Source organism: Siniperca chuatsi, linkage group LG7, assembly GCF_020085105.1.
Source record: "Siniperca chuatsi isolate FFG_IHB_CAS linkage group LG7, ASM2008510v1, whole genome shotgun sequence".
Lineage (NCBI taxonomy): Eukaryota > Metazoa > Chordata > Actinopteri > Centrarchiformes > Sinipercidae > Siniperca > Siniperca chuatsi.
Genome location: NC_058048.1, coordinates 32,084,023 through 32,098,962, shown reverse-complemented (window position 1 = coordinate 32,098,962; position 14,940 = coordinate 32,084,023). Strand labels below are relative to the sequence as shown.

General features: G+C 48.6%; 1 protein-coding gene across 1 annotated transcript; it reads right to left on the bottom strand.

Moving 5' to 3' along the window:
* Nucleotides 1-260: 260 nt before the first annotated feature.
* Nucleotides 261-14,657, bottom strand: mmp23bb (matrix metallopeptidase 23bb). The gene is made up of 8 exons (XM_044203275.1): nt 14,068-14,657; nt 11,125-11,231; nt 7,751-7,890; nt 7,484-7,651; nt 5,942-6,106; nt 4,756-4,866; nt 4,474-4,600; nt 261-3,052 (listed from the first exon to the last, which is right to left on the bottom strand). The coding sequence occupies exons 1-8, from the start codon at nt 14,113-14,115 to the stop codon at nt 2,860-2,862; spliced, it is 1,059 nt and encodes a 352-aa protein (XP_044059210.1). The 5' UTR covers nt 14,116-14,657; the 3' UTR covers nt 261-2,859.
* Nucleotides 14,658-14,940: the final 283 nt, after the last annotated feature.

The window sequence follows — 14,940 nt, the reverse complement described above, 5'->3', positions numbered from 1 at the left end:
TAATACATGAACATTAATTAACACTTAAAATGTCATATCTGCTTACAGCATTACGGTGTGTTATAAATAATGTATTTTAAAGTGACGCGTTACCGCTGCAACTGAAAACACATTCAGATTAATGACAGAGATGTTGACGTAACGCACGAAGCCTGCCAGAGGTCACGGAAAAAGTACTAGTGTGGAAATCTGTGTAAAAATGATTTTATACACTAATATGAAATGTTAACACCAGACAGACAAACACGTTTTCATCAGCGGAGGTTAAAACAGCTGACAGGATTTAGAAGACAGGTTTTATTTGTTTGACAAAACCAAAGCGTTTAGTAATAAAATATATCAGCTTGCATGATGGGTAAAACTAAACTCCTGGACCAGACGGTCCACCTCTACATACAGGACACACTACTGGTGAAAACAGAGATAAATGATTGAACTTCTGTTTGATTCCAGTAACAGCGACAGCAGCCTGGAAACAAAGTGAGGAATCTCGACCACAGTTCTGTGTTCAGATGATGAAACTTTAGAAACGATGCGATTGGCTCAGCTCAGGCTACACGCGAGAAGTTGCTACCTGAATGTTTCCTACATTGATCTTTGCTAATAAAATAAGAGAAACAAAGGTTTGATAAGATCAGTTGGCCTAAATCCAGGTATCTAATCGACCTGGAACCTCATCAAAAATACAACCTGATGTCAGATCCCGACACTCGTTATATACGTCGCACCGTGTCACACGGTATCGCAGTGAGGGGTTAAAAGATGCCTTTAAAACGACACAAACCAGTCCTCGTGTGTAAACAGAAGGTCAGAGATTCTGTCCAATCAGCAGCTGACAGTCAAAGTGTCCAAAGTGTCAAAAAGAGACGATCTGCAGGAATCTGATCTCAGATCAGTTATTAGTGTGGCTTTATTAAGTGGATAATGTGTTCCAAGATGGCTCCTCCTTCAGTCCAATGAAAGCTGCTCGCCGGGCGCAGGGAAGTGTTTCAGGCGGCGTTTTTGGGCCCATAGAGCACCGCAGGCCTTCTCCAGACAAGTGGTTTGACTTCCTGCCAGACTCCAGCACACACGAACAGCAAGACAATAATCTGCGGACACGGATCTTTGAGACTTTTTACATTTCCTTTGGAGCGAATGGGTTCTGATAATAACAGACGGCGTGTAACGCCAAGAAAGAACTAGTTATTGTTTTACAGCCGTCTCGTTTGTAATGACTGTGTTTGGGGAAAAGTATTTTTAGGCCAGTGGGCGTCACCTGACCTGCAATACCGACTGTGGCCACTACTCCAAAGTCACCTGTCAGGCTAGAGCTGTTCCTGGGGGGGGGTTGTTTTATTTCCAGCTTAAGGTCAAAGGTCACAAGTCATTGTCTTTGCTAAGCATCTATCTCAGTAATCTATGGTAATTAAAGTTTCGCTAGCAGAGATGTAACAACAGTCTGGTCAATATAGCATTTCTACAGGCCACGATATGATGACTGCATTGATCCACATCAAACACAGCTGAGTTTTGTAGAAAATAAACACATTTTTCATAATTTGTAATATTTGTTTTCTCTGCGTTGTTGGTTTATCAACTTCATAAATGTTTACTGTTAACATCATTTTTGTGGAGTTTGTCGTGAATAGAAATTAAACAATAAAATTTGCTTTCTGGATACGCTGATCAACCCGATCACATATTACTGAGAGAAACTGTATTGCAGCACGTGATATTAATGTTTGACTTATCACCATATATTGAATCATAGCCTCACTATTACAAATCGTATTGTAAAACCAAAGTTTACACCCTTGTGACTAACCTGGAAATTAAAATGGTTGTTGTCGCAGTGAGTCCATTGTGAATTACGGGGACATGACAGCCCACTGGAATTATGGGTACATAGCGTTACTCTGTATGGATACCGGTTTATGACATCCAACAGGATTATGAGTACCAGCAAGCTCGTCAGGAGGGTTATGAGGACGTCGTGTCATGCCTGAAGGATTACGGACACCTGACACTCTACAGGATTATGAGTACACGACATCCCGTCAGGAGGGTTACAAGGACACGATGTTTACAAGGACACGAGATCATGACGAGATGATTACAGCAACATCGCTTCACACGAGGAGTGACATTATATCCTACAGGGACATTACTGGTACACGACATCATGCTGCGAGGGTATAAGGTATCTGACGTTCTACAGGATTACAGGTAGGCTACATCCCGTCCCACAGGAAGGTAATGAGGACATGACATCCTACCAGGGTTTTACAGGTATATGATGTCATGTTGAGATGATTACAGGGACATAACGTCATGCTATAAGGATTTCAGAGTCATGGCATGACATCCTACCAGGACATGACGTCCCACTCGATTATAGGTACATGTCATCCTACAGGAAGATTACGAGGACATCATGCCAAGATTTTTCAGGTAAATGACGTCCTGCAGGATTAGGGGTACATGAGTTCATGCCTGGAGGATTACAAGGACAAGAGGTCCTGCTGTTACTACAGAGCTGCCACAGGTTCACCATCTGGTCCCAGAGCTTTTGATTAAAACCTTTCAACGTCTTTTTCACCCAACTTATTACAGCGAACGTTTGATCGCGTCCAGCTCGGAATCACAAAACACCTTGTGTACATGTAGAGAACAAACCATCAGAAATACCTGTAAAAAGGTCCAAACGTGTTCAGAACTGCCTCCTTTGAAATTACGGCCAATAAACATTGATCTTCTGATCTTCTCCACCTCCACAGATCCAGTCTTAGTGTTGTTCTGTCGTTCAACAAATGTGAAAACCAGGACTTCCCTTCATATACTCTTTTGTCCTCCATCCCTCCGTCCCTGTCGATGTCCTCAGCTGTTGGACGGCTGTTCGGGTTTCAGTCGGATGGCCCAGGAGTTGGCGGACACAATGTCTCCCCGTCGATGGATGCGGCAGGTGTAAACGCCCTCGTTGAACTCATTGGCGACAATGCGGAGGTCTCGGTCTTTCATGATGATGTAGCCGGGGATGGAGGTCAGGATCTGCTCACCGTCTTTATACCAGCTGGAGAAAACAGCACAGGAAGGAAAATCGATGAAAAGAGATATTTTTGGTTTAAGGTTGTTGCTCAGTTCGTACTGAATTTACTGAGTTCCAGTGTTGTTTTAAGCCGACTTGAAAAAATGCAAACCTATCCTTTAAAATGGTCAAATAACTCCAGAATAAATAAAAAAATTTAAACACGAAGAAATTCAAAAATAAAACTGTGAAATGTGTCTTACATAGTGGCTACCGGTCTTTACTTTCCTCAACAGCAGAGAGATTCCTAAATCCCTCTGTTCCCTGGTTACTGCAAACTCAAGCCTTCCTCCATGTTTACCTGCTGTCATGATGAATTCAGTATAATGTTCATTTCCGCAGCACTGATTCCATCAGTACTTTGTTTTTATTCACTGATTAATTCCAGTCGCTTCTACTTTGCTTTCTTTTTTTAATCACTGTTAAGCGACTGAGCACTTCTGCACGTTTCATATTAAAAGCCTTCCAGCTGCTTAAAGGGCATAATCCTTTCTTTAGTAGCTTAACATGACAGCATTGAAGAAAACAGCAAAGTAGAACCAACTGGAAATTGCTGGTGAACAAAAACAGAAGAACCATTAGCTTTACTGTGCAGGTAATTCGCCCCCCTAAATGCTGTTTACCTGGCTTTCATTTCAAAGTCCAAATGACTTGTTGTTTCCAAAGCTTTTAGTCACATCGCATGGCCTTCCTCGGTGGATGGAGTTGCTCAGTTGTCATGGAGACCGTTCAGTTGATCACGTGACCTTCGGGGTTACCATCTCGCCGTTATATTACAACCTCCTGATATCGCATGACCAAAATGCCATAGGCCTACTCACGTCACATAAAAACTAAACCGTCTCCATGACAACTGAGCAACTCCATCTGCTGAGGAAGGCCGTGAGATGTGGTTGAAAGCAACAAGTAAGTTGGACATTGTGTTGAGAATTAGTTTGTCATCTTAATTTCACGTTGTTTATCTGTTTGTTGTCCTTTATTGGGGTTTATGCACCTGAACGTTAGAATCTTTCATCCAGAGCTGAAACAATTCATCGATTACTTGATCGACAGAAAATTAAGATAATCAATTAATTAAGTTATATATAAGCAAACGTGGCAAAAATTCACTTGTTTCAGCCTCTCAAAAGTGAATATTTTCTGTTTGTCTCTGTTTTATATCTCAAGTTTTGGACTTTTGACATCTGAAGACGTCATCTTGGACTCGGGGACACTTTTTTATTTGCTGACATTTCACAGACTAAACGATTGATCGATTAATCAAGAAAAGAATCGGAAGATTTAATCAATAATGAACATAATCATTAGTTGCAGCCCCACGTTGATCCATTCATTCTTTATTTCACACTGATTAGTTTGGCCTTCATGTTTCACAGGACCTCAGTATAAAGTATTGATCAGCTGACCTGACTTTGGGCGGTGAGCGGGGGTTTTTGGTTCCGCAGCGGAAACCCACCACCTTCCCCCGGGGAACCATCTTGATCTTGACGTTGGCGGGAGGCGGCGTCGGCGTGGTAACAGCTTCCAGGGGCTCTGGAAGACAGGAAATGAGTGTCATACCAGAGACGGTTAGACAAACCTCAGAGAGAGAATCAGGTTTCCGTTTGAAGGACCAGGCTGCAGCAGGGAGAGTAAAAGCATCAGACTCGTGAGGCTGGAGACGTCTCAGAGTTACGACGTCGTCTCACCGTAGCAGAGGTCACAGCGTCGAGGACAGTTCTTCTTCATGAAGGTCTTCCTCCGCTCGCAGAAGCCGAGTCGAGCCCACGGATCACAGACTCGCTTCTTATCCAGACAACCTGCAAACAAACAGGGGAACAGCTGTCAGACTTGCTGTGCTGGAAGAAGAACTCAGATCCTTACCGCACAGTAGAAACACTCCTGCATTTAAAACTTTGCATAAGCAGAGTTATTAACAGCAGAATGTTCCTTAAATACCAAAAGTAAAAGTACTCATTAGGAAGCAGCATTCCTTGTCAATATTGTACTGCCGTATAAGATATTGTATTATCAGAATATTATTACTAATCATTTGTAAGCAGCATTTTGATTATATAGCAGGTTGAGGTGGCCCTAATTTTAATGTCTTCATACACTGTTGGGTTGTTTAATTCTAACAATGTTTGATTTTATAAAAATCACTACGGAAACCCTTTTCTAAGTCTGACCTAAATAGTTTTCTCTCCTGCGTTTATGACTTAAGAACAGGTGAAATATGTTTAATGTTTGTTGTTGTAATACTCGTTTCGGCCAGCGCACCACTCGTTTCGGCCAGCGCACCACGATCCCTGTTCCAAACGGGCCGAGAAGCGTTCATGTTTTCTTCCAGGTGAGTTTTAATTTCTCCATGAACTCTCAACACACGCAAGTAGCAAACTGAGCATGCCTTTTGGCTAGAAATGTATTTTAATCAGCGCTTCACCTGGAAGAAAACATGAATGCTTTCAGTCCTATTTAGAAAAATGTTCACCTGCCAAAACCTTTTTCCCACCTGTTCTTAAGTCATAAACACAGGAGAGAAAACGGTTGTCACTTGCCTTCAGGGCTTCCGTACATCACAGAGCGTCGGTGTAAAACGTGTCAAATCTGCGTTATTGCGTTATTTCTTATTGTACAATAACCAGCTCCAACAACAGTCAGCTGAAAGGGAGTACACGCCAGCGACACCACCAGCCGACTACTGAAGCTACCAGTTAGCGCTGTGGGCAGCAGGTGATACGAGTTTTAGCTAACATCACCAGAACCTCAGTAAACTTTACCTCAAAAACAGTTTTAGACGTTTTTCGATGCTTCTTGTTGCTGTTACATCTCTGACACGACGAAGAGCAGAAAACAGCGAGCGCAGACGTAGGACAGAGATGTTTTGAACTTTACCGTAGAGTCTCTGGATGCCCCAGACGTCGTCCTGGGCGATGTTCCTCTGGCCGGTGTAGGTGGCGTTGGGATGCATCAGAGCCTGAGGATCTCTGGAGTGCCACAGGCCGAGAGCGTGACCGATCTCATGAGCCGCCACCTGGACCAGGTCGTTCAACCACACACCTGCGGAGTCACATGGTAACACCTGAATCTCTGGCTGCTTCATTCGATTTATCATAACAATACATTCATTCTGAACTTCTGCCTGCCTGTACTGCAGCCTGTACTGCAGCCTGTACTGCAGCCTGTACTGCAGCCTGTACTGCAGCCTGTACTGCAACCTGTACTGCATCCTGTACTGCATCCTGTACTGCAGCCTGTACTGCAGCCTGTACTGCAACCTGTACTGCAGCCTGTACTGCATCCTGTACTGCAGCCTGTACTGCAACCTGTACTGCAGCCTGTACTGCAGCCTGTACTGCATCCTGTACTGCATCCTGTACTGCAGCCTGTACTGCAGCCTGTACTGCAACCTGTACTGCAGCCTGTACTGCAGCCTGTACTACAGCCTGTACTGCATCCTGTACTGCAACCTGTACTGCATCCTGTACTGCAGCCTGTACTACAGCCTGTACTGCAACCTGTACTGCAGCCTGTACTGCAGCCTGTACTGCAACCTGTACTACAACCTGTACTGCAACCTGTACTGCATCCTGTACTGCAGCCTGTACTACAGCCTGTACTGCAACCTGTACTGCAGCCTGTACTGCAGCCTGTACTACAGCCTGTACTGCATCCTGTACTGCAGCCTGTACTGCAACCTGTACTGCATCCTGTACTGCAGCCTGTACTACAGCCTGTACTGCAACCTGTACTGCAGCCTGTACTGCAGCCTGTACTGCATCCTGTACTGCATCCTGTACTGCAGCCTGTACTGCAGCCTGTACTGCAACCTGTACTGCAGCCTGTACTGCATCCTGTACTGCAGCCTGTACTGCAACCTGTACTGCAGCCTGTACTGCAGCCTGTACTGCAACCTGTACTGCATCCTGTACTGCAGCCTGTACTGCAACCTGTACTGCAACCTGTACTGCAGCCTGTACTGCAGCCTGTACTGCAGCCTGTACTGCAGCCTGTACTACAACCTGTACTGCAGTCTGTACTGCAACCTGTACTGCAACCTGTACTGCAGCCTGTACTGCAGCCTGTACTGCAGCCTGTACTGCAGCCTGTACTGCAACCTGTACTGCAGCCTGTACTGCAGCCTGTACTGCAGCCTGTACTACATCTTCAAAATACTTTCCTGTACTGCAGCCTGTACTGCAGCCTGTACTGCAGCCTGTACTGCAACCTGTACTGCAGCCTGTACTGCAGCCTGTACTGCATCCTGTACTGCAGCCTGTACTACAGCCTGTACTACAGCCTGTACTACAACCTGTACTACAGCCTGTACTACATCTTCAAAATACTTTCCTGTACTGCAGCCTGTACTACAATTTATACTACAACTTTAAAATACAGCTTGTACTACTCCCGTTACTTATACTGCAGTACAGTTACCTTGTTTCCAGCTGAACCTGGACTTGCCGAGGATCCAGAACTCATGGTTGTCGAAGTGGATTTCTCCTCGTGGCGGCAGGAAGGCGTGAGCCAGCTCGCCGTTCAGACCGTCGAAACACGGGTGGAGAGGAGACCACCAGCAGTCAGTGTGGTTAAAGGTGTAGAAACCTAACACACAGAAAACCTCTGATGCATCAACAGTGTTTTCAGCGCGACCTTAAACCGTTCCTCTTCGTTTTATTTTTAACGGCCTCGTCTTCTGCCTACCGATGGTGATGTCAGCGGTGGCGTTGCCGTCGGTAACCTCGGTGAAGCTCAGCGGGGACACGTCGCTCCACTTGGTGAAGGCGATGCTGATGGCTTTCCTGGTGTCCTCAACATTCAGAGTGTTGGGAAACTTTGTGATCCTGAGGTGGACAGGCAGGCAGAGAGACAGGCAGAGAGAGAGACAGGCAGAGAGACAGGCAGAGAGAGAGACAGAGAGAGAGACAGAGAGAGAGGCAGACAGAGAGAGAGACAGGCAGAGAGACAGGCAGAGAGAGAGAGAGACAGGCAGAGAGAGAGACAGAGAGAGAGGCAGACAGAGAGAGAGACAGGCAGAGAGAGGCAGAGAGAGAGACAGGCAGAGAGACAGGCAGGCAGAGAGACAGGCAGAGAGACAGGCAGAGAGAAAGACAGGCAGAGAGACAGGCAGGCAGAGAGACAGGCAGAGAGACAGACAGAGAGACAGGCAGAGAGACAGGCAGACAGAGAGACAGACAGGCAGAGAGACAGGCAGGCAGAGAGACAGGCAGAGAGAGAGACAGGCAGAGAGAGAGACAGAGAGACAGGCAGAGAGAGAGACAGGCAGAGAGAGAGACAGAGAGACAGGCAGAGAGACAGGCAGGCAGAGAGACAGGCAGGCAGAGAGACAGGCAGGCAGAGAGACAGAGAGGCAGAGAGACAGGCAGAGAGATAGACAGGCAGAGAGACAGGCAGAGAGAGACAGACAGGCAGAGAGACAGACAGGCAGAGAGAGAGACAGGCAGAGAGACAGAGAGGCAGAGAGACAGGCAGAGAGATAGACAGGCAGAGAGACAGGCAGAGAGAGACAGACAGGCAGAGAGACAGACAGGCAGAGAGAGAGACAGGCAGAGAGACAGAGAGGCAGAGAGACAGGCAGAGAGACAGACAGGCAGAGAGACAGAGAGGCAGAGAGACAGGCGGGCAGACAGACAGAGAGACAGGCAGAGAGACAGACAGGCAGAGAGAGAGACAGGTTGTTGGTAAATTAATCTGTAATTGGGGTCTGTGGGCCCTGAGTACGGCCTCTCAGGCTGAGTAAAGCGCTGCCTGCTCTACACGTTTCAGGCGTTTGATTGGCAGAGCTTGTGGAGCTTGGCGGTAAAAACACCTGACCTGATTGGCTGGCCAATCAGAGAGCATTCAGGGGAACATTTCAGTTCAATCAGTTCGATTCAGCAGCACTCAGTGTCTCTCTGTGCTGCTTTATTTAACATCACAAAGGAAACACCTGCTTCCACCTGTTGGATCATCAGCTGATAATCAGCTGATTTCCCTGAGCATCAGCTGTCTGAAGTTTACACTCATCAACACTTTAAAGTAGTGAAACCAGAGCGATGACGTAAATAAGAAAACCTCAAACTGACCTTTGTGATAAAAACAGTTTGTTCGCTTGAACACGATGCTACATTTAACAGGTAAGAGGGTGAGGACTGAGCTCCACCTGTGTGTGATGTAGGGTGAGGGCTGAGCTCCACCTGTGTGTGATGTAGGGTGAGGGCTGAGCTCCACCTGTGTGTGATGTAGGGTTAGGGTGAGGGGTGAGCTCCACCTGTGTGTGATGTAGGGTTAGGGTGAGGGCTGAGCTCCACCTGTGTGTGATGTAGGGTGAGGGCTGAGCTCCACCTGTGTGTGATGTAGGGTTAGGGCTGAGCTCCACCTGTGTGTGATGTAGGGTTAGGGTTAGGGCTGAGCTCCACCTGTGTGTGATGTAGGGTTAGGGTGAGGGCTGAGCTCCACCTGTGTGTGATGTAGGGTTAGGGCTGAGCTCCACCTGTGTGTGATGTAGGGTTAGGGTTAGGGCTGAGCTCCACCTGTGTGTGATGTAGGGTTAGGGTGAGGGCTGAGCTCCACCTGTGTGTGATGTAGGGTTAGGGTGAGGGCTGAGCTCCACCTGTGTGTGATGTAGGGTGAGGGCTGAGCTCCACCTGTGTGTGATGTAGGGTTAGGGTGAGGGCTGAGCTCCACCTGTGTGTGATGTAGGGTTAGGGTTAGGGCTGAGCTCCACCTGTGTGTGATGTAGGGTTAGGGTGAGGGCTGAGCTCCACCGGTGTGTGATGTAGGGTTAGGGTGAGGGCTGAGCTCCACCTGTGTGTGATGTAGAGTGAGGGCTGAGCTCCACCTGTGTGTGATGTAGGGTTAGGGTGAGGGCTGAGCTCCACCTGTGTATGATGTAGGGTTAGGGTGAGGGCTGAGCTCCACCTGTGTGTGATGTAGGGTGAGGGCTGAGCTCCACCTGTGTGTGATGTAGGGTTAGGGTGAGGGCTGAGCTCCACCTGTGTATGATATAGGGTGAGGGCTGAGCTCCACCTGTGTGTGATTAGGGTTAGGGTGAGGGCTGAGCTCCACCTGTGTGTGATGTAGGGTTAGGGTTAGGGCTGAGCTCCACCTGTGTGTGATGTAGGGTTAGGGTGAGGGCTGAGCTCCACCTGTGTGTGATGTAGGGTGAGGGCTGAGCTCCACCTGTGTGTGATGTAGGGTTAGGGTGAGGGCTGAGCTCCACCTGTGTGTGATGTAGGGTTAGGGTGAGGGCTGAGCTCCACCTGTGTATGATGTAGGGTTAGGGTGAGGGCTGAGCTCCACCTGTGTGTGATGTAGGGTGAGGGCTGAGCTCCACCTGTGTGTGATGTAGGGTTAGGGTTAGGGCTGAGCTCCACCTGTGTGTGATGTAGGGTTAGGGTGAGGGCTGAGCTCCACCTGTGTGTGATGTAGGGTGAGGGCTGAGCTCCACCTGTGTGTGATGTAGGGTTAGGGTGAGGGCTGAGCTCCACCTGTGTGTGATGTAGGGTTAGGGTGAGGGCTGAGCTCCACCTGTGTGTGACGTAGGGTTAGGGTGAGGGCTGAGCTCCACCTGTGTGTGATGTAGGGTTAGGGTGAGGGCTGAGCTCCACCTGTGTATGATGTAGGGTGAGGGCTGAGCTCCACCTGTGTGTGATGTAGGGTTAGGGTGAGGGCTGAGCTCCACCTGTGTGTGATGTAGGGTGAGGGCTGAGCTCCACCTGTGTTTAGGGTGAGGGCTGAGCGCCACCTGTGTGTGATGTAGGGTTAGGGTGAGGGCTGAGCTCCACCTGTGTATGATGTAGGGTGAGGGCTGAGCTCCACCTGTGTGTGATGTAGGGTTAGGGTGAGGGCTGAGCTCCACCTGTGTGTGATGTAGGGTGAGGGCTGAGCTCCACCTGTGTTTAGGGTGAGGGCTGAGCGCCACCTGTGTGTGATGTAGGGTTAGGGTTAGGGCTGAGCTCCACCTGTGTGTGATGTAGGGTTAGGGCTGAGCTCCACCTGTGTGTGATGTAGGGTTAGGGTTAGGGCTGAGCTCCACCTGTGTGTGATGTAGGGTTAGGGTTAGGGCTGAGCTCCACCTGTATGTGATGTTGTGGTGACTCCACTTGTGTCCCACAGGGTTGATGGCGTAGCGTTTGTTCCTCGTTCCACCGAACGTCTCCGTCACTCTGCTGCTGCCAGAAGTCTGAAAAACACACAGGAAGTTTAGCCAATCAGCAGCCTCCGAGCTGAGTGATGACGTCAGCTGCAGTTCCTCTCACGGCCACTAGATGCTGCTGTGAAGCCAGCGGAGGAAATCCTGCAGTAAACACGTTAGTGACGCCGGATCAACATGAATCATCAGAACTAAAGATGAACTACTGTGTCAGAAAATATCTGGTCCTTTGATAGAAAGTCTACAAGAAGCCTGTGGACGTCAACTACGACTCCCAGGGTGCATTTCACCAACAAACAGCCAATCACATCCCGTGACGTGCTTTGCTAAGAGCAGCTGGAAGCAAAAAATTACGTGCTGAGAAAAACATTGTGGATAAATTCAGTAACCATGGCGACGTGTTTTGTGCTCAACTGTAACTATAACTCAATTAACCCTTTAAACCCTTTAACCTCTTCTCCATGGCAACGGCGGCCTAGGCTCATGGGTAATGTAGTCTAATCTAACATTGACCTTCATCTGATCTGGGTTTGTGGATGAGTTTGAGTGACAGAAGAAGTAATTTGGTGTTTCAGAGTCAACAGCGAACTTGAAGAAAACGAAACCGTTTCCACTCATGAAGAGTTTCGGGGTTTGAGACGTGGCAGCAGACTGATTCAGTACAGATGGGAAACACTTCTTTCTTTCATGTGTTCCTCCTCCTCCTCCTCCTCCTCCTCCTCTCAGATATCTGTCACCCACATGTGAACCTCCTCTGATACTCAAACTATTCTGTTCTCTGTTCGCTGAGTCTGACAATAAAGATTTAAAGTGCTTCCTGTTGCGTCTCTAAACGTCAACACGTAAACAAGAAGAGACGTTTTTATATAGAAACAAATGTAATGTGGCCTCATCCTAAAATAAGAGTTTAACTCTTAAAGGTTTTATTGATAACATTTTTATGTAGACGAATAAAATAAAACATCCACAGAGCTTTTAGAAAGTATCACTTTTCCTAAAAAAAAATATTATGATCGTAATTAATCATTAAAAAATGTTGACGGGTCCAAAATGAATGTTTTGTTTATCTCTTTATCTGTGTCTGACGTTTGGTTCCTGCTTGTGAGCCAATAGTATAACGACGTTGGTGTCACGTGGTATAGCTGCCAGTTACTGTGGAAAAACGGGGAAATGGCTAATTGTGACGCTAAGCGCCCGGCTTCACCCTGGCACCAGTCCTGAGCGCTCAGCAACACGAGGAGGAGCACCAGGGCGAACGCTGCTCCACCAGGGCGAACGCTGCTCCACCAGGGAGAATGCTGCTCCAGCTGAGGGAGTTCTTCTCCTCTTGAGCGGTCAGCTATTAGCGAAATTAGCAATTGTTGCTTTAAAATTTGACTATTTTCATGATAGCAAAAAATTATCTGAGTTGGATCAATAAATCAATAATTTAAAAGAACTTAAAACCACAGTTTTTACAATCTGATCTCTGAGAACTTCTTCATATTACAAACTAAATATTCATCAGTCAACTAACAACATGTTTTACTGGCTGCTGAGGGGCCTCGCAGCTGAGGGGCCTCGCAGCTGAGGGGCGTCGCAGCTGAGGGGCGTCGCAGCTGAGCGGCCTCGCAGCTGAGGGGCCTCGCAGCTGAGGGGCGTCGCTGCTGAGGGGCCTCGCAGCTGAGGGGCGTCGCTGCTGAGGGGCGTCGCTGCTGAGGGGCCTCGCTGCTGAGGGGCGTCGCTGCTGAGGGGCCTCGCTGCTGAGGGGCCTCGCAGCTGAGGGGCGTCGCTGCTGAGGGGCGTCGCTGCTGAGCGGCCTCGCAGCTGAGGGGCATCGCTGCTGAGGGGCCTCGCTGCTGAGGGGCCTCGCTGCTGAGGGGCGTCGCTGCTGAGGGGCGTCGCTGCTGAGGGGCGTCGCAGCTGAGGGGCGTCGCTGCTGAGGGGCGTCGCTGCTGAGCGGCCTCGCAGCTGAGGGGCCTCGCAGCTGAGGGGCGTCGCTGCTGAGGGGCGCTGCTGAGGGGCCTCGCTGCTGAGGGGCCTCGCAGCTGAGCGGCCTCGCAGCTGAGGGGCGTCGCTGCTGAGGGGCGTCGCTGCTGAGGGGCCTCGCTGCTGAGGGGCCTCGCAGCTGAGGGGCGTCGCTGCTGAGGGGCGTCGCTGCTGAGGGGCGTCGCAGCTGAGGGGCCTCGCTGCTGAGGGGCGTCGCAGCTGAGGGGCCTCGGTGCTGAGGGGCCAAGCTGCTGAGCGGCCTCGCAGCTGAGGGGCGTCGCTGCTGAGCGGCCTCGCACCTGAGGGGCGTCGCTGCTGAGCGGCCTCGCTGCTGAGGGGCCTCGCAGCTGAGGGGCCTAGCTGCTGAGGGGCCTCGCTGCTGAGGGGCCTCGCACCTGAGGGGCGTCGCTGCTGAGGGGCCTAGCTGCTGAGGGGCGTCGCTGCTGAGCGGCCTCGCAGCTGAGGGGCCTCCCAGTTTAAAATGAAGTAAAAACACATGCAGTAAATGAACACTAGTAATTTGTTTTATTGTGCCGCTGCCCTCCATGCACATTAGTATTGATGTTTGTGTTGTATTTTATTGATGTAAATGTTTATTTGCACTTAAGTGATTATTTTCATTATTGATTAATCTAAAATTTATTTTCTCTTTTGTTTCTTTGTTGACGTCTTTAAATAACTTTTGTCCAAAACTCAGAGATTCAGTTTCTCTGAAAACTGATGGAAGTTTTGATCAATAAATGACTGAAATGATTCATTGGTGATCAAACTGAAGCATCTGTTAATGAACTAATTGATCAATCAGCTGTGTGGTCATCAAATGCGACTGAGAGTATGAAACAGTTAAACTGTCAGTGATTTTAATCAGGAGCTTCATTGATAAACTCCATTGACTGACCTTCATCATCATCATCATCACCACCAGCAGCAGCACAGGAGGGTCCATGATGAGAGCTGGACTCTACACAGTCCGACACATGACCCGTCAGTCAGTCTGTGCGCGTGTCCAGAGAAAACGTCTGCACGCGCAAAGACTAACGCAGTGATTCCAAGTTTCCTCAGATCCTTGTGGGTCCAGGAGAACCGACCCGGAGACGCGTAAAACCAGCAGCGCGTCCGGATCCGATGAAAATAGAAGAAGAGCCGATGACTTCCTCCTGTCTCTTAGTCTTTGTTCGGAGTGACCCGGGTAGAGCTGGTTCCGGACCCGGTCCCGTCCTGCTCGGCTCTCGAACAAACTGAGGGAACTTCCCGGACTGTGCGCTCGTTGCTGCAGTGGGGCTGGTCCGGAGGGGCGGGGTCAGGTGTGCGTGTGTGAGTGGTGTCCATTTACACAGAGACTCTAAATGTGGAGTTTAACCCTTTTGCTTCAAATTCAGCCTGAAAATGACGAGTTTGCTTTTGTTTTTTTCTCAGAATAAAAAAAAAAAACACTTGAAAAGAAAAGTTGCTTAACTCAACTAGAAAAATCCAGCTAAATAAAATTTAAAACATCTAAATTAAAACATAGTTTTTTAAACGATGTATTTAATGTAAATATTATTTTCTGCAGCGTCTGAGCTGTTTTTTTTCTGGATCTAAGCAGCAGATAAACAAACCCAGACGTGGTTCTTGTTGTTGCCTCCGGGGGCCCTCGGGGTTCGGGGCCACAGGTAGGGCCACCCCGAGGTGTTTTCCCACCAACAGCAGTCCAGATGTGTCTTTGTCTCGTCTCTCCTCAGAACATCTGTCCAAACAGCAGACTCTGGAAACTCTGGGACGAGTCTGATCT